Genomic DNA, 19555 nt, shown 5'->3' on the forward strand with positions numbered 1-19555 from the left:
TCCTGGCACAACCTAACCACTTTCTGTCTCTATGGATTTGTCTATTAACCTTATATAAATGGAATCATATAATATGTGGCCTTCTATGAATGGCTTCTTTGACTTAGCACAATGTTTTCAAAGGCTAACCATGTTGTAGCACTTTTTATTGTCAAATAATATTCCATTGTTTGAAAATAACACACCTTGTTTATCCATGTACCTAGTGATGAACATTTGTTTCTACTTTCTGGCTATTTTGAATAATGCTATGAGCATTTATGTTGTTGTCTGAACGCCTGTTCTTAATTCTTTCAAGTATATACCTGGCAGTGGAATTGTTAGGTCATATGGCAATTCTTTTTTTACTTTTTAAGGAGCTGCCAGACTGTTTCCCACCGAGGCTGCACCATTTTACATTCCACCAGCACTGTACACACGTTACAATTTCTCTACAACTTTGTCAAAACCTGTTAGTGTTTGACTTTTTGATCAGAGCCTCTCTAGTGGGTGTAGAGATATCATTGGGATTTTTATCTGCATTTCTCTAATGACTAATGATGCTGAGCATGCCAATGATGCTTTTCAGCCGTGTGTATTTTCATTGGAGAAGTGACTATTCAGATCTTTTGCCCATTTTAAAATTAAGTTATCTGTCTTTGAGTTGTAAGAGTTCTTTATACATTCTAAAGTCCCTCTGATATATGATTTACAAGTATTTCTCTCCCATTCTGTGTACTGACTTTTCACTTACTTGATGGTGTCCTTAAAACCACAAGTTTTTAATTTGATAAAGTTCAATTTATCTACTTCTTTTGTTTGTGTTTTGTGTTATCACCGAAGAAACTATTGCCTGATCCAAAATCATCAACATTTATGCTTATGCTTTTTTCCAAAGCAATTATGAATCTTTTCTTGTATTCTCGAACTGGTGAACTGAGAAAATGGACGTGAAGCTAATGCTATTACATACGACAATATTAAATTTTCCCATCTGATAGTTCTCAAATGATCCATCCCTAAACAGCTATTGACTTATAAAACATGACAAGCATAATCATAAAGGTGAAATAAATTCAGTTTATTACTAGAACATGAGGATAATGAAACAAGAGTTTTCAAAGTTAGCAAAGATTCTCCACAGGACGAATGTCACTTAAAATCATGTGAATCTCAAATTCTTTCTACTTGAACTTCTAATTGTTCAGCTATTTCCAGAATTCCCCCACGGCTCTAAGAATATTAAAACATACAAACTTTCTCATCTAAAGAAACAACATGCCATTTTAATGGTTTCTTAAATTATTTGGACTGAAGGTAAAATTTGTTCAACCACACATTTTGCATTATTTTGGGGAGGACCTAAGCTGTAAACACAAGCAAATGTATCTTACTTGCTTCTTTAAAAGGAATGGTGTTGATGGATGACAGAGGAGTAGACCTTGACCTTTCAGGCTGACTCTGCACCACCCTAAGTACCAGAGCTCTCCACCCTGACAGGAACCAAGCCAAATGATGGCTCTGGATAAGGTGACAGAGTAGACACGCACGCTATATAGTCAATGACAAGCGGAGAAAGGAGTTGTGTCAACCGGGTCAGTCCAGCCTCACGGGGACTCCTGTGCTCTGACATGATTATTAATAGTGATCACTGCAATTACAGTTTATTTTGCTCAAATTTCACATCCCAAATACCTCCCCTTAATGTAAAGCAATCATTTCTCTAAGAGAAAAGACAATTTTATACCAGACAGACAGGCAAACATGGTGGTATATTTTAAAAGCCAGATATATTTTTAAAAGGTCATGCTTACAACAGGTAAATTATGTAGTGAAGAAACATCAAAATAAAGTTGACGCATAAAAAGGCACACTTGAGAAGTTCAAGAGTGGAAAGGAGAGAACAGTTCTTTTTGTTGGTTTCTAACATAGGAGGAAAGGGAATCATGTGCTAAAATCATTTTTGCCGGTGAAGGTTTCTATCAGTTGAAGTGGTTAACACTGGCTTCTTTTCCCCTTGCCCAAAGCAGTCTTTCCTTACACTGGCTGCTGAGAAGGTGCTTAGTCTTCTGCCATGTACAGGCGGTACATCAGGGCCACCACAACTGCTGAGATGGCTGGGATCACCCAGTTGGTCCACCAGCTGGAAAGACACAATGAGCAATGTGACGCATCACGTTCAATGCAGGGAGCTCAACGTCTTGGCTTCTTCTAGAAAATTACCGTGGCATGTTTTTCTTACCTCTACAACCAATGTGGGTGAAAAGACAACTCGGGTTTGCTAAAAGTGACATGAAGGCAACACATACCCCTGAATGCTGCCAATCACTCCATGCTGCTGGCATTATGAGAAAACCAGTGCCCTGCCAGCCCCACTTTCTCTATTGCTACACACTTTATACATAGAGCTGTCAACCACTCTCCCAACAGACACTACCTAGGAGCAGTGACTTATCTCATGGACATAAGCTCCGGGTTATGTCACAAGTTAACAAAGCTAAATATTCCTTACATGTTTTATAGTTACACACATAAATTAAGAAGTTCGAATGGCACTAAACTGAGAATCAGAAGACCAAGGTTCTCAACAGCAAGCTCTATAGCCAAGGGCAAGTCACTTACCCCCAGCTATAAAGTAAAGGAGTTTGAACCATATGATTACTAAGGTTGCTACTAACACCATAGCTCTAACATCCTGAGATTACATGTTCAAAATCTAATCTCTACAACCTGTGCTTAGCGAATTTAAACTTAAGAAGTAGCATACCCAAACTACTTAGTCTGTGGTCCATAGGTCTAAAGTCACAAAAAAGGCTAATTTTACACATTGCTCTGTCCTGATGCATAAAGTTTTGACGTACTATTAATAACAGATTTATTTTAAATAAGGAACAGAGCTGGGAAGAGCTTTAATTTAGACAAGAATCTTTAAATTAGATTTGGATCTTCAATTTAGATTTTAATTTCTTAGAACACAGTAAAATATAGGCTTTAGAACCCAAATAAACTATGTATATTTTCCATCACAAACTTTCTATTCTTTAATACTCTTTAAACATCAACCCATCATTCAAAGATCAAGTTTGATATAAAGATTTAAACTGCAAAAGAATTACAAGTGTAATTTTCATCTCAGTGGGTTTTTTTCCATTTTCCATTTAGAAAAAGAAACTGGCATGACAGTGAAGAGTAAGGTGAAGTCACCAACACAACAGACGGGGGTAGTGAAATCTGAGAGGATAAAATACAAATATGTGGTTTTCAGCTTGGGTCCAAAAGAAAAAAAGGTTATTATTTAAGTCAATACAGTAGAGCTGCCAGAAATGTTAACATAAACTTGGACTATCGTAAAGAAATCTGGTCCCTAGAACAAGTCAGTCATGCTACACCCAGATTACTAGGTTCAGCTGTAGGACCAACTTACAAAAGCAACAAGGGAAAACTGACCCATGCTTATGGAAATGTAATCAGTATAGTTTAAGAAACGGACCACATATCAAATGAGAAAGGAAATGGAAAATCTGCCTGGAGATGTCCCAATAGAGCAGCCACGGCACTGATCATCTACAGGACTGCCATGAAGGAAAAGGAGATTTAATTTTTCTGTATGTTCCTTGGGATAGATGCAGCCAGAGGGTGAGATCTGGGGTCGCTATTCCTATGGACCAAATGTGTACCCCAAAAGTTTACGTACTGGAAACAATCTCCATTGTAACAGTGCTAAGAGAGTGGGAAATCCAATTACGGTGTTTGAAAAGTGGGGCCTTTAAGAGGTAATCAGGTTGCGAGGATTGTGGCCTGGTGAATGGATTCATCCATTCATGGAGTAATGGGCACAGTTCTGACGGCTTTATAAAGAGAGGAGGTTAGCTGTCTTGCTCAGCCCATTCTCGCCATGTGATACTCTGATTTGCTGTAGAGCCACCACCAAGAAAAAGGCCCTCACGGATCTGTGCTCTGTTTCATGAACTTCCTAGCCTCCTAACTGTAAGAAATAAATTTGATTTCTTTATAAATTACCCAGTTTCATGTGTTCTGTTATAAGCAACAGAACTAATACAGCTATGGAAAGTGTGCACAGTTGGAGCTTTCTGACAGTTCAGGACAACACTCTGAACAGTTTGGCACTCAGTGCAGACAACTAGGCAGATGACGACTGAGAGGGAGCAGGGTGGAAATCTGAGCAGAGGGTCGCATCAGAAGTGGGAGGACTCGTCCAACTCTAGCTCGGAGCCCTCCAGCCCAAGACTACTTCAAAATTCCACATACCTGGAATTAGATTCAATAGTAGTAATAAGAGTTTCCTGAAACACAAGAGAAAATGTAAAGTAAGCTAAAGGGAACATCCAAACATTTATTGACGAAAAAACCTGTCTTAAAATAAGATCACCATATTTTATTCAACGCGTTCTTCAAAAGTGTTGAAAGGGAAAATTACATCATAAACTTCACTAAAATGTCTTAATTTCATCATTTTTTCCAGAATAAAAAATCTTAAGAACTATCTATATTTAAATTACTTAACAACATAACCTGGATAATTTGAAAATATTAAACATTAATACAATACATAAAATATCCTGCACACAACAGACTTCTAAATACTTTAAGGTAGAGCAGTTCAATTCTTCAAAAGCATGAATGAAATGTTCAATAAAGACATCACTTATTTCATTCAAATCTGACAGGATGTAAAAGTGTACCTGAATTACATTAATACATGTTAACCAAAAAGAAAAAATAAGAACTGTCATTTCAAGTTCTAACATTCTTACTCACCTTTCCTGAGCCTCCTTTAACTCTGACCAGGCAGTACCAGCAAGACACCCAACTGGTCTCAGGGAACTGTTCTGTCTGACCTCACCCCCATTACCCCCCACCAGCCACTGTCACCCCAACAACAAACCTCCAAATAACAAAGCCCTGTTTTTACCTTCCAGCATTTTCTGAGAGCAGCTCTTCTTGGGAGTCCCCTAAAGTGAACTGACAATGGCCCTGGAAAAATGCATACTTCCCCAAACGGCTGAAAAACTAAGGCCTAGTGAAATATAAGCTTTTCTGGGCTTGAAAATGTGTTAGGAAGCATTCTTTTGATATTCCACACCAGAAAAGTATTAGAACCTCAAAGGAAAGTAGCCACAAATAAGGCAGCTTCATCAGAGAGCCAGAGGACTGCAGCTTCCCAAAGCACAGACGAAAGGGCATTTGCAAAAGAGCTGTTCTCTGTGAGTCGAAGCCACACTCCGCAAAGCAAATTAGAGAAGGCGCCATGAAAAGGCAGGGAGCCTTTTCAAGAGCAAGGGAAGCAGTTATAAGACCCACCAACCTTGAAACATGGCCTTTAAGATTCCTGACACAGTAGGGGGGAAAAATAAGTCATTTAAAAAGAAAACCACATTTGTTATCTTTTTAAGCAATTTTAAATCTTAGCATCTATAAAAAGTATTCAGAACTACTGCAAGATTATTTTTCAAATTTTGTTATATGAATAAAATTAACAAAGATTACTAGAAATCAAAATATGCAAAAAATATCATTTAGCTCTTAGAAGACAGGCATACTCAGTTCTGAGACAAGAGTTCACAGAAGGTAAAATATTATTGTCACACAAGGTTAAGCTTGAAACAGGAAACACAGCAAACAGAAGCACCCACTACATTGCTGTGCTGAGCGCCAGCACATGCATTTCACCAAACATGCTGACAGCTCTTTGTGGAAACTCAGCAGCCTCCCTCCTCTGCCTTCGTAACTGCTGTGAGCCCTAGTGTTAAAACACTGACACAGCATCATCACTACCAGCAACAACAATGCTTCTCTAAAGAAATGAACCTAAAAAATCATAACTTTCTGAATGTTTATCATCTTCTCCGCACTACAACCCAGGATGCTTAAGAGTTAAAGCAAGTTTGAATTACCACTTAGCACTCTGATGAAAAAGTAAATTGCCTTTAGTGGCCAATGCTATGAGGGGCCTCATTTGGGTTTAGGGATGTAATTAGCAAATATCTATAATGAAAAGGGAGAAAGGACTATAGCTCTTACGACAGGCTCTGACACCTCTTCACTCTGTAACCCAGATGGGTTCAACTTCTAGGAAAAACAAAAAAGGCTAACAATTAAATCAGTACAAGTCATGTTTAATGACCTATAAAAGTGATGTAAAGTCAGTATAAATTATGATAAGCTCTATATAAAAACACACATATAGCATAAAACTTTTGCAAATCAAAGTCATTTCATTTATAAGTTCATCTAACTTAGCCCATTTCTTAGTTGAAGACTTCCTCCCTTAAAATACTGACAGTGGTGCCTTTCATGTAGAGTCCAAAGCCTACAGAAGAAGCCTAAGGGACAGCACCTGCCAAGCCTGAGACGGGTGCTAGACTCAGTTCTGGAGTGTGTGACTCCGAACAAGGTGCTTGACACTTCCCTGCTCTATTGTCTTCAACTTTCTTGGCAGCTCTATGGATCTCACAGGGATGCTGTGAGAACCAGATAAAATAATTTATATAATAATTTTTCAAAAACTATACCCAAGAAAGGGTATTGCTACTACTAATATCCTTTATGCAGGCAAATTTGATAGATAGGGATATGTTTAACTAAAAATGCTTAATTTCTATGTCTACAGATACCTTAATTTGGCAACTTAACATCATTCTTTCCTCTGGGCAGATTCAAGATAATAATCTTTGGAGCATCTTATTTCACAAGCCAATTAGATATTTTAAGCAGGCAACATTTAAAAAATTCAGACCACAATACATTTTTCAGCCTGGAGATAGATGGACGGTTATATAGACACAATGAAAAAAGTATCTAAGGACATTCTTTTCTTCCAATAAACTAAAAGCACAAGAATGATAAATCTAGAAAAATGGTCATGTATTTTCTTCCATTTCATTTGCTTATGCCTAACTCTAAGAAACAGCAAGTTCTTGTCCCTCATCCTTCCAGTTCTGCTCTAATTTAAGTAAAGTCACAAAAAAGAGGTATGTCTGTTTTTTTCCTAAATAAAATACTTAAAAGTTGGTCCATCTGTAAAATCTCTGAAGGAGAGTAAAATTATCTACTTTAAAAAGTTAGTGTGATTCTTGACTCCAGTGAGATCTTCTGTACCCAGCAAGCTGATCAGATAGCACTGCTACTGAGGAATGAAGTAAGCCAAAATCTTTCAACACACAGAGCTGCTCACCCTGTCAAATTGTTGTCAGGAAAGCTTTCTTTGAGGTCGAAAGCTAAATTCTCAGAACTGAGTACTTGCTCTGTCCCCCAAATATTCCAAGTATCAAAGTGATCGAAACTTTAAAATAGAAAACTAAAGACCAACAGAGAATGACAAATAGTAATGGGCATTAGTACAACCTAGAGTATTGATTATAACACCTATGTTCTAAAAACAAAGAAGGAAAGACTTTGTCCTTCAACCATAGTAAAGTGTAAAGTGTAGATGTGTAGACCCAATGTTGTTTTCTCCCGGCAGGCACAGGCTTAGGGACATTTTTCGCCCTGCAGAAGATGATGTAATGAGTGGGTCACGTAATGAGCCTTGTCATATCTTTGTTTTACCATAGCTGAATGGCTTACGCCAAGGTTATTAACATACTGAACACCTGACAGAAAAAAGTATATACTTTTTCCCTGACAGACTTCAGAGAAGCAGCAAAAACTGCATGTATCACAGAATTTCAGCTGTCCAAAAGGTAGCCTCAAAAAAGGTACTAAAGTCAAAGGAACTAATAGCAAGTCTTCTGAGCCAACTTTACAGAGTCCGTTCAGATTCTAAAGTTCATTTCTTATCTTCCAGAAGTACTCATATTGCCAACCCTGAACTTAAGCCTTTTTTAAATAGGGAAAGGTGAGAATATAAGGAAAATTGCTTGTACTAAACAACACCGCACAAAACTTTTATTGTACTATCTGGTGTGTTACTGGATATTATTGGATTAAATGCTCTGATTTTGTTGCAAATTAAAGACAATGTCTTGTTGGCCGCTGCAAGTAAAACAATTCATCAGTTCTTAATATGAGCACAGTGGAGTCTTGCTGTTGTGTTCCTTCTAACGAAACCAAGAGTATAAACCAAAATGAAAAAATTATACTTTGTCGTTTGTTTTGAGCAGAACTTTCCCTCATAGTCCATTAATTATAGGCCAGGAATTATTTTGCCCAATTATGCTTTTCAGGAACTTTGGCTGTTCTCATGAATTCTTACTCTGGATTTATCTTCAAATATAAGATGGTCAGCTCAGAGAGAAGGGCCATAAAGTTAGTATTACTAGAATTACTTTCCATTCCTAAGGGAAAATAAATCAAAAGAATGTTATTTAACTAACATTAAATTCATCCAAAAAATATTTATTGAACATCTACTCTACTCCAGAGATGTAGAGATGAGCAAGACATGAATAGTATCCTCAGAGACTTAAGTGATAAATGTGATTATATCAAACTAAAAACCTCCTGCATGGCAAAGGAGAAAATCAACAAAGTGAAAAAACAACCTACAATGTGGGAGAAAATATTTGCAAACTATAAATCTGACGAGAGATTAATTTCCAGAATATACAAGGAACTCAAACAACTTTATGAGGGGGAAAAAAACTGACTAATAATCCAATGAAAAAATAGGCAAAGGAGCTGAATAGACATGTCTCAAAGGAGGACATACAGATGGCCAACAGGTGTATGAAAAAATGCTCAACATCACTAACCATCAGGGAAATGCAAATCAAAACCTCTCTGAGATATCATCTCATCCCAGTTACACTGGCTACTATCAAAAAGACAGACTAATAAATGCTGACAAGGATGCAGAGAAAGGGGAACCCTGCTACACTGTTGGTGGGACTGCAGTGTTGCAGCCATTATGGAAAACGGTACGGAGGCTCCTCAAATAATTACAGATACAACTACCATACGATCCAGCAATCCCACTACTGGGTATATATTCAAAGGAATGGAAATCACTCCAAAGGGACAACTGCACTCCCATGTTTATCACAGCTCTAACAACAATGGCCAAGAGTTGGAACAACCTAAGTATCATCGATGGATGACTGGATAAGGAAAATGTGCTATATATACACAATAGCATATTACTCAGCCATAAAAAGAATGAAATTCTGCCATTTAACAGCAACATGGATGAGCCTGGAGAAAATCATATTACGTGAAACAACCCAGGCACAGAAAGAGAAATACCACATGTCCTCACCCATAAGTGGGAGGTGAATTCATAAATAAATAAACAACAAAGGGAGAGAAAGAAAGAAACAATAATCACAATAATACACTGAACTTTTAGAAGGAGAGAACAGAACTATCGTTAACAGAATTGGAAAGGGGGAGGGGAGGAGGGAATGAAAGGGAGGGGGATTAATGAGAAATTAATGAGAAATTGGTTAACGGACACAAAGAATGATTACGTATCATAATGATGAAGACGCTAACTATCCTGATTTGATCATCACATATTGTACATAACTACTGATGGTCAACTTTATACCCTACAAATATGTATAATCAATTATGCTTCAATAAAAAATAAATTAAAAAAATACCTTTACTCAATCAGATTTTAAGTTCTCTAAAACTAAGGCTCGTGTGAAGTCTTTCAGATCAAAAGCACACAGCCACTTATAAAAAGCAGCTCTTCAAAAGGTATTTATTGATAATTATGATGAAAAACCCAGTTTGACAGTCTTAAAAAAAATACCACAAGTATCCTGAGAAAGCACAACGACTGGTCTATACAGATAAAGATTTTTGCTGAGCCTACAGGTTATACATTCATCTTACCCAGAAAGACCATTGCTGGCCTTGGTCAGGTAAGTAAAAGACCTTCACCTTCAGTTTGAAATTTATTAAATGCAATAAAGATAACTCAATCCATCGAGACATTTGAGATGGTTTTACTTACCGAAGGCTTGGTTAACTTTGATCTATCATCCTGCAATAAAAAAAATAAGGCACATTAAGGAATAAAAATAAAATCTACAAAAAGTAACATTTCCACAGACTTGCTTTCATTAAGATTTTTTTTAAAAATTATTATTCAGCAATTAGCATTTTGGGTTCACAATGCAGCTGTTAAGCACAAAGTTTGATCCATCAGGCTTGACAGCAAAATTTAATAACAGATTAAGCATTGAGAGGTATTTTATACCTAGAGTTCCAAACTTTAGAATAGCATCCTTGACAGTCCTATTTACATATTGATGTTGATACATTTAGTAGATTTGGATTGTGATCTTTAACTCAGGGAGCAGCTGAAGACCTAATTTTTCCCTGCTTTCCTTTCCAATTCCCTTTGAGACATGATGTGTGATACCCTCAGTGAATCCCTGCAATCTCCCAACTGCAGGGTCGTAAGCTATTCAAACCTCAGGCTAAGGCCATCAAAAATAAAGTGGGTCTAAAGACTGACCACAGGTAAGCCTAGCAGGCAGGTACAGCAAAAATGCTGCATAGAGGCTGAAACCCACCACCTCCCCCACCCCACCCCCACACGCACTGGGATGGAAAGAATAAGGATGAAATTAAACATTTTTAAGGACAGGCCTCTCTGATTCCCATAAAACTATTCCACTTTTGTAAAGTATTAAGACGAAAATATGTGCCAAATAAACTTTCCAGATAAATGAAGCTTATACCCCCAAAGTACACATCTCCTACCACCAAAAGCAAAACAAAACAAAACAACCTCCCCCACTCAAAGGAGGTCATCCTAAAATGGATTTCCTACTTTCCGGACTTCTGCGAAGAGCCTAATCTCACCTTTCCTCCTCTCACAGTCCTTACAAGAAGCACCAATTACAATAAAACCTTTATAGGTCTGATTTTTAAGTTTCTCAGTTCACTCACTTGGGATGAGCCCATCTGCCTATCTTTTTTTATCAGAGGAAAGCCTGTTTCTGGCAGCACTTCAAGCCCCTTCTGGGGGCTACTGGCACTGCACCATGGGCTGGGGAAGCATGGCTTCTTGAGTGGCCCCGGAGACCCACCTCGGGGGGGCTTGGAGAACTCAGACTTCTTTCCACCTTTTCTGCTATCTTCCCGACAACTTAGGTAGACAGACAGTGAAGTTTAACACAGTCATCTAGTCATCTAAAACTGCCACAGAAGGGCCTAAATTCCTATTTCAGCCCTGTGTTTCTATGAAAGTTAAATGAGGCCACTGTTTTCCAAAAGTCAGTCGATGGACTGGTACCGAACCCGACATCCTCACAGGTCTGGTGCAAGGTGAGTAGAGTGAGGTCACTGTGCTAGTTTTACAACAGGCAGAGCTTATTCATTTAACACATCCTAGCTTTTAAATTTTAGAAATCATTTTAATATCCTCAGACTAATGAAAGTAGATGGGAGTTTCTCAAGAAAAATATTTTGGTCAAAAAGAAAAAAAGAAAGTAAACAATGCTGGGTTGATATCTCCACCTTTTAAAATTTGCTGCTCCATGGAACTCCAAAGCCTGGGAAGCAATCCCCCAGGACATGGCCTTGGTGGGTAGAGCATTGTAAGGTAAATGCTGGACACAGACATATTTCCCCCTCCCTAAGCATACCAGAGTTCCTCGCCCCCCCGCTGGAAAACTACCTCTGACCAAGGTAGTTTACCCAAGGAAAGGCAGGTCTCCTTTAAGACAAAAGGAGAACTGTAGAAAGCAGGAACCATGAGTAAATTAATTAGCATGTTAATGTAGTTAGCACGCTACTCTGGCGCCAGGAGGGTAGCAACTAAGCCAACTTATCTACTCAGCACAAGGCTGCAAATGATTTAACCTCTCCTTTGATCTGTTCACTATATTACTGTTGTATGTACCCCACTGCAGTGTGGATTTCTATCTGACTGGCCACCATCCACACCTCCCATTACCTATTGGCCCAGGTGAGTTTCCTTGGAATAGGCAAACACTATGCGAGTGACTTTTCGGATTTGGGGCTCTGCCATTCTGACTCTAGGTGCCACAGAAAAATGCAAACTGTAAAAATGCAAAGAAAATTTGGGTCAATTTATTTATGACAAAAATGGTGTTCTAAAATCAGGAGTTGTTTTTGCTTTACTCTTTTTTAAACTTTGCATATATGCAAGTCTATAGACTTGGGTAGGGTCAACCAATAGTCTTAAAGAAAAATAAAAGGTCCCCCCAAAAAGTACTTACTGGATGAAGCTCCCCAATGATAAAAGTTTTGGACAGTTCTCTGGCATCTGAAGAATGCCCCACATCCTCAAAGTTTTCAGTGGCATCACCTCCAGCTTGTTCTCTTAAGACTTCTTCCCCACCAGGATGCTGTTCAAAGGATAGACAGAACAAAAAATATTTTTTCAGGAAAAGGAATTAAAAGAAATTGGCCAGTTTATTTAAACCAACAGGATACTCCAGAAGTCACAGATGACAACAGGTGGCTATAACTCACCCACAATATGGACTGAAACAACACACTCCTTCACGTTGTGCAAGTGTAATAGAACCTTTCTGTATTAATAAAACTTTACTTTCCTCCTGTTATTCACATGACAATGAAAGCATCAGGCAGATGTTTTGAATCCTTTGGTAATATCTGCTTTGCTTTTCCATAAAGCTCTCAAAATTACTCTCCTTAATTTGTACCCAATCTATTTTTTCTAGAGTCCTACGCCTGAGACTCACACCTTTAATTTCTTCAAACAGCCAGAAGTGACTCCATTTTGTTAAACCTTCGAATTTAAAACTTGTTCTCACCTATAACCCAAACCACACAGCCTGCAGCTAATGTCAGAACAAAATGACTCTTGCTCTCGCACATTGTACACAAAATAATTACAGAAAAATTATTAACCCAGATGGCCATTCTTTACTAGCTTACTAACCTGATCTGATTTGAGAATAACAGGAACTGAACCCATGGAGAATGAAGTATGACACTGGTCAGCTCCCAACCAGGAAGTTCCTTGACGATTACGTGAAACACTCAAGCATGTCTGCACGTTCCCACTTGGTCACCATCAATCAACTTTCCACCCCAGACCCCTATAAAACCCTTTGGCAAACCTAGAAGAGGCAGAGATGGTCTTTGAGACATGAGTCCACCATTTCCCAAGGCTGCCGGCTTCCTGATTAAAGGCTACCTTTCCTTATACCAACCCTTGTCTCTCAATTATTGGCTATTGAGCGGTGAGCAAACGGACCTTTGGGGTCTTTGTAACATTAAGTGGACTGAAGAGTGGCCGCTGGGTCTGAGAGGAAAATTCACCAGAGGCAAGGTCAGCGTGTCACTTCCCTTTGAAAGCGCTCTGCATGCCTGAGACACACAGGTAGCACAACCCGCTGGACAGGCAAGTAAGTCCCTGCCTTTGCAGAACTTACGCTTTAGTAGGAAAAAAAAGAAAAGCAGGTAACCTGCTCATGATGCTGCCATCAGGATACAGTACTGACAGGAAACAAAGGAGGTGTGCAGGAAAGAGTTCCAGTCCACATGGGGCAGGTGGTAGGAAGGGCCTTCTGTGTAATAAGAGCATTTTCGTGTTTTTAGCTGCTTTAATTAGTAAAACAAAAGGACAGTCATGATGCAAGGAGGGTTTTTCCTCTAAGATAATTGACAGTGGGCCCCAGTCATTGGGTACAGGTGAGGTCTAGAGATTCTCAGGTAAGTAAAAAGAAAACAGCTTTTGGTTAAATTATCCTAAATACTTTTGTAAAGAGGGAAAAATAAAGGTTCTTAAATTAAGCTTGAGTATTTTATTTGATCAAATTCACCCTGACCTTGAGCAAATCACCTGTTAAGTGTCCAATAGCTGAAATAAACCAGTCCCCCTTGCACAGCTGACTGCAGTCAGTTCTTAATTTCTCCCAAAATGGAAGACACAAAGGCACAGAACATCATAGAAAGGTTAATAATTATTCTGTTTTGAAACCTATTTCTCCTCCTACTTTGTTTAAACATACTAGTGTTAAGGAAATCTACTTTTTTTTCTCTTTTTGTAAAAATTATCCTTCTATATTGTAGAAAAAGTAGGAAGCACAAAGCAGAAAATAAAAATCACCCATTATCTTGCCATCCAGAGAGCTGCATATGGGTGTGTGCATCTGTGTGTGTGAATAATTTTTAAAAGAAAATTGTGATCATTACCTTATGCATTCTGTATTATTAAATAAAAAGCAGATAACACATGGTACAGACAGTACTGCCTAGTGGTTACCTCTCACTTTGTGAACTTGGCAAAATAATGGTACTTATGTAGCTTTTGAAGATTGAATGTATTAATACATACATGTGTCTGGCACATAATATATGCTCAATAAATATTATCCAGCATTTTTATTAAACATTTTCCAATGTCAGTATCTTTCCTCACTGTAACTTTTTAAGTGCCTATATATTACTTTGTGTAGGCATTCCCCAATTTAAATGTCTTTTATTGAGGAAACAGATTACTCAAAGTCCAATTTAAACAACCATGGTAATGTACACAAGAGGTACGAGCAGTAGACTGGCTAATCCAAAGCTTCCGATGTATCCTCAGGCTGTGGCAATGATCCTGGAACAGTATGCTTATTGTTGGATACAGAAGCAAGGTGGAGACAAAATTACTAACTTACCTAGAACCCACAAATTATGTAAATTCACAGACTGCTGTTCCTTACAAGTGGACAGCTGAACTCATGAGTTCCTTAATTTTTGATCCCTGTTAGGGATATGTGAGTACAGACAAATCTCCTGGGGTTAGTCATTATTTTCCAGTTATAACCTATCTTCAAAGGACCATTTCAAATGAAGTTAAAAACATAAACTTGGCCTGTTATAAAGAATCATAAAATTAGACAAGTTCTTAAAATGCAGAATTCTAATCTCTAAAGTGCTAAAATGGAGAACGTAAACATTCTACTTCTTAACCTGAAACAAAAGCACAGAAGGACAGCTCCTCACCTTAATTTCTGACCAAGTTTCTGACCAAGAACAGAAACAGGGGACATGTATGTGTAAATCTATCATCTATATCTGATTTATACCTTAGGCAATTTTCTAAAGAAAAAGAGAGAAAAGAGAAAGAGAGAGACAAATTGGGTTATATTGATTTCACTGACCACTGATAAAAATTCTGAAAAGTAGATTTAAAAAAAACTAAGAAAAAAATAGTATAAACTAATTAATGCTAAAATATTTTCACTCTGTCCTAAAGATTTTGTTAACAATTAGTAAGAAAATCAATGCCTAAAAATTAATATTTTGGAGCACAATAACTTAAGTCTTGAGAAGACAGTAAAAGATACGTAACTGGCTTTTTGTAGTACCTAATATTTTCCTTGAAATGTATTTATGGAGGAAGAGAAAGACATCTTGCCAAGTAAACCCAGCCTAAACCATGATTGTTTGAAACCTGCCAATTAGACTGTCACTCTTCTCATTGTTGCTAGCAAACCCATGCTACAGTTTTAATCAATGCACAACACAGAAGTGCTCTTTCTCACCTGCCTGTTAGCACTCTAAGTGACAAAGAAAAAACAGTAATGCTGCTGTTTAGGCCGTCTTGGTTATTCCCAGAGATCAGCATACGACAGTGATTTGTGTCCCATCTTTTAGGCAAGTTAGCATTTGGGGGTGGCCCAAAGAAAAGGCATGGCTTTGAAAAAGGAAAGTGGTAAGGTAACAGGTGAGTGAAATTATCTGATGATTTTCTGAAAGGTTTAAGGAAAAGACCAAAATGCTTAATCACACACAGGCAGAGCTAGAGGTAAGAAAAGAGGTTAAATCCATCCAAAGGCTCTTAGCCGAGCGAAAGCTATGGTTCCTTTTCGGTGAAGTCCATATCAGAGCTCTGTCTTCCATAAAGCACTCCCTGCTATATCTTCACACATTCCACAGAGACAGGGAGAAATGGGGGTGTCAGGGGGGAGGAAGGAGGACCCAGGAAGGACAAAACTGGGGACCTGGACCGTTGCTCTAACATAAAGTCTTCCATTTTTCCAGAGGAAGATTACATTTTCTGCTTCTGTTATTACATGCAGAAGTTAATTCACTCAACAAGTACACACTGGGTGTCCCCATGTACCAGACACTTTGGTGACTGAAGACAATCACAGCTCCTGCCCTCAGGGAGCTCAAAGCTGAGCAGGGATCAAAGGTGAATAATCCAGGACTGTGCACCTGCAGCTGGAAATAAACATCCTCCAATGAAAGAGCGCAGTGCCGTGAAGAGCGTGGCAAAGGAGTGTCACCAGTGCTGCGGGGCCAGGAGGGGCCCCGTTGAGACAGAAGGCAGGAGCTGGAGTCATCGAAGGCAGGGGTTGCATGAGGGAAGGTTCTGTAGTGGAGGGTCATGGTAAATTCAGGAACGGGGAAGGAGGAAGGGCCAGGCAGGGTCGTGGCAGGCCAGGCCGCACGGGGCTTCCAGGTCTCATTGAGGATTTTGATCTTTGTCCTGTGAATAGAGAAGCCACCAAAAGGTTCTAGGTGGGGAAGGTGAAAAAATCAGATTTAGTACACAACCCAGTCTTCACAGTAGACGACAGACATGAGAGCAAGAGAGGAGGAGGGAGACTGTTCTCTGAGGCCATCACATCGGATGGGGTGCTGGCAGCCTGAAGACAAAGGGGTGGGAATGCGGGCGAGATAGAAGGCGGGAGGACCTCCAGATCGTGGGGAGATGGCAGGCAAAGAGGACATGTGATGGCACAAAGGTTAGGTGTGCCCAACCGAATGTATGACATGAAGGCCTGCCGGGGACGGGGGCCCTGGAAAGAGATGAGGTCAGGGTAAGTGGGCCCCAGATACCTCCACAGGCTCCCACCCACATGTCTTGTGAGCCCACCACTCCTTCTGCAAGCTTTTGTGACATCTCCACTTTATAAGTTACCCCAATATTCGCTCCTGACAGCATATGAGAATCCCCAGGTACAAACCAGGGAATACCAATAACATAACTGGAAAGAGCTTTCACTTTCTGCATCTATAATTTAAGGGTTATTGACAGGAAAATAAACAGGAAATATGTTTTAAAAGATTAAAGTTTGGCACAGTCTATAATTCAGAAGACATTAACTGCAACCTAATAGTAAGAACATTTTCAGGAAGACATGGTACCTCACTGCATTATAAACAGTAATGTCAGCAACCAGGTCCTGAAATTACAACTGGCTTTATACTGTCCACGGCATAAATGTTCTCAGCAAAATTTCACACTGTGGATCTCTCCTCCTTGAAATGCTTTCTTTACTTGCATTCCAGGAGAATAGGCTCCTAGCTTCCCTTTACCCTTCCTGGCCACTACAATATCCTGATCTTCTCTGTGTCTACACACAACAGCACCCTGGGGCTCGGTCCTTGGCCCTTTCCCCATTTCTACACGCACTAGCCATCCTGGGGATCATATCTAGGCTCCCCACTTTGAACAGCATCTGTTTGCTAATGAATGTAGTTGGATGACCACCTCTCTGGCTTGCCAAGCTCCAGACTTCTTCCACATGCAATCGCCTACTTAACACCTTCACTCAATGGCTAACGCACATTCCAGACATAACACAACCAAAACCCAATGTTTCATTTTCCCACCAAAAATGCTCTTCCTGCTAGTCTTTCCATTCTCAGTAAATATTGCCACCCTGCCCCTAGTTGCTGTGGCCAAAAACCTTGAGTCAAATTTTATTCCCCTTTCCTTCGCACTCCACTCCATGAGCCAACCCAGTGGGCCACCTTCAAAATAGTCATGCGCCACATACATAATGACATTTCTTTCAATGACAGACCAGTGGTCAGAGCAATAGGCTATACCATATAGCCTAGGTATACAGTAGGCTACACCAGCTAGGTTTGTTTAAGTATATTCTATGATGTTCCCACAACAGTGGAATCATCTAATGACATGTTTCTCAGAACATATCTCCTCTGTTAAGCGATGCACGACTGTACTCAAAATCCAACCTCCTCTCACCACTTGCCCTACCTCCACCCTACAGCGACTCATCGACATCTTTTGCGTGGACAACTACCATTGTCTAACTGGTCTCCTGCTTCCTTCATTCCTTCCTACAATCAACTCTCCTTACTTCATCATACCATAAAGACTTTTAGATGATGATTATGGTCACCTAGAAAAGGGATGATGTTAGCATAATCTGGGGTGGTTGGTAGCAATGGAGGTACACAGAGGTAAAGGTAAAGGAGAAAATTAAAAGGTGAAATAGATGCACCTTCAGTGAAAGACTGAAGATAATGGGTTCCCATCCAGTGTCTCCACCAATTCCTACAAGGCCCTATCGCTCCCTGGGCACAGCCAGAGATTCCTCTGGGAGGCCCTCAAACTTGATCCCCATCTCACAACCCCACCACTGCCTTCTGCTCAGGATGCTGGTCTCCCAGGCCTTACGAGATTTCATGTGTCATCTCACTTACATCTGCTCAGATGTCAACTTTTCAGAGCCCTTCCCTGCTTTCCTGTCTAAAATAGCCTGCTCCATGTTCTGTTCATCACTCTTTCTCCAGTACCTAGTTCAATGTCCGTAAGTATTTGCTGGAAAAATAAACGAGATAAGATTGGCTTGGGAACTATTATATATAACCAGTTCAGTGGTCAATGAGAGCTTTCTCTCTTGTTCCAACTATTCCAGTTCATACCACTCTCTTTTTCCAAATTCATAATAGTTCTTACCATTCAGATTATATAATTTCACGCTTAATTGCTAATTCATTTCATCAACATATTTTACTGGGTACTATGTGCAAAGCATTGTGTGGGACACAAAAAGGTACTTGAGAAGTCAATGTGATTTGAATATGAAGAAGCACACAATTCAACTGGGGTTAAAGAAACAACACAGAAAAGACCCGTGGCCCCACTGCTATAGCCTCACAGCTTTGACCATGCATGACCCAAGAGGTCCTGAACATGCAGGACCTGTAGTACTGCAGGGCAGAGGCGAGAATCTGCATGACTTTCCCTGAGGGGCTGCTGAGGTGCCGATCCGGCTCTCCAACACTCAGGTCACAGAACAGTCAGATGACCCTCACCTTCTTTTCAGTGTTTTAAAACATTTTTCCAGCTTTATTAAGGTATATTTGACAAATAAGAATTTTATATATTTATGGTATACAACATGTTTTGATATAGGTACACACTGTGAAATGATTCAATTGGGCTAATTAACACATCCATCACCTCACGTACTCACCAATTTTTTGTGATGAGAACATTTAGGAGCTATTCTCTAAGCAGTTTTTAAGTATGCTATACATTATCATTAAGCATGGTCATCATGCTGTACAATATACCTCCAGAACAAGAGTTCTGCACCCAACCTAACTGCCTTGGAAGAAAAAGCTTTTGACAACTGACTCATCCAAGAAGGCAAGGTCAACATAAAAGCTGAAGATGGTCAAGGACCAAAGGACTCTTCTGTGACCATGTGGCAGGTTTTAGGATCAAGCCAGACCTGTTTAACCATCTTGCCAACTCTAGGGCATAAAGAGGCAAGGAGAAGCAGCTCTTGTCTGTTTAATGAATGGCAATGCAACAAAGCCTTGCATAATACAGTGTATTTTGTTTATATTAACTTAATATAAAATTAAGTTTATGGTTTTAGTCCTTGATTTACAATCGACA

The 19555-nt window shown here is 39.4% G+C and overlaps 1 protein-coding gene across 1 annotated transcript in view; it reads right to left on the bottom strand.

Annotated features, from left to right (window-relative positions):
- Positions 1 to 1039: 1039 nt before the first annotated feature.
- The window catches only part of LOC134361909 (cytochrome b5), a 35175-nt gene continuing 16659 nt past the window's right edge, over positions 1040 to 19555 (bottom strand). The window contains 5 exon segments of the mRNA XM_063077095.1: positions 1040 to 2055; positions 2058 to 2122; positions 4249 to 4283; positions 9902 to 9931; positions 12141 to 12269. Of these exon segments, the coding sequence (XP_062933165.1) occupies positions 1937 to 2055; positions 2058 to 2122; positions 4249 to 4283; positions 9902 to 9931; positions 12141 to 12269 (378 nt within the window). The 3' untranslated portion in view covers positions 1040 to 1936.

This window comes from Cynocephalus volans, chromosome 13 (genome assembly GCF_027409185.1).
Source record: "Cynocephalus volans isolate mCynVol1 chromosome 13, mCynVol1.pri, whole genome shotgun sequence".
Classification (NCBI taxonomy): Eukaryota; Metazoa; Chordata; class Mammalia; order Dermoptera; family Cynocephalidae; genus Cynocephalus; species Cynocephalus volans.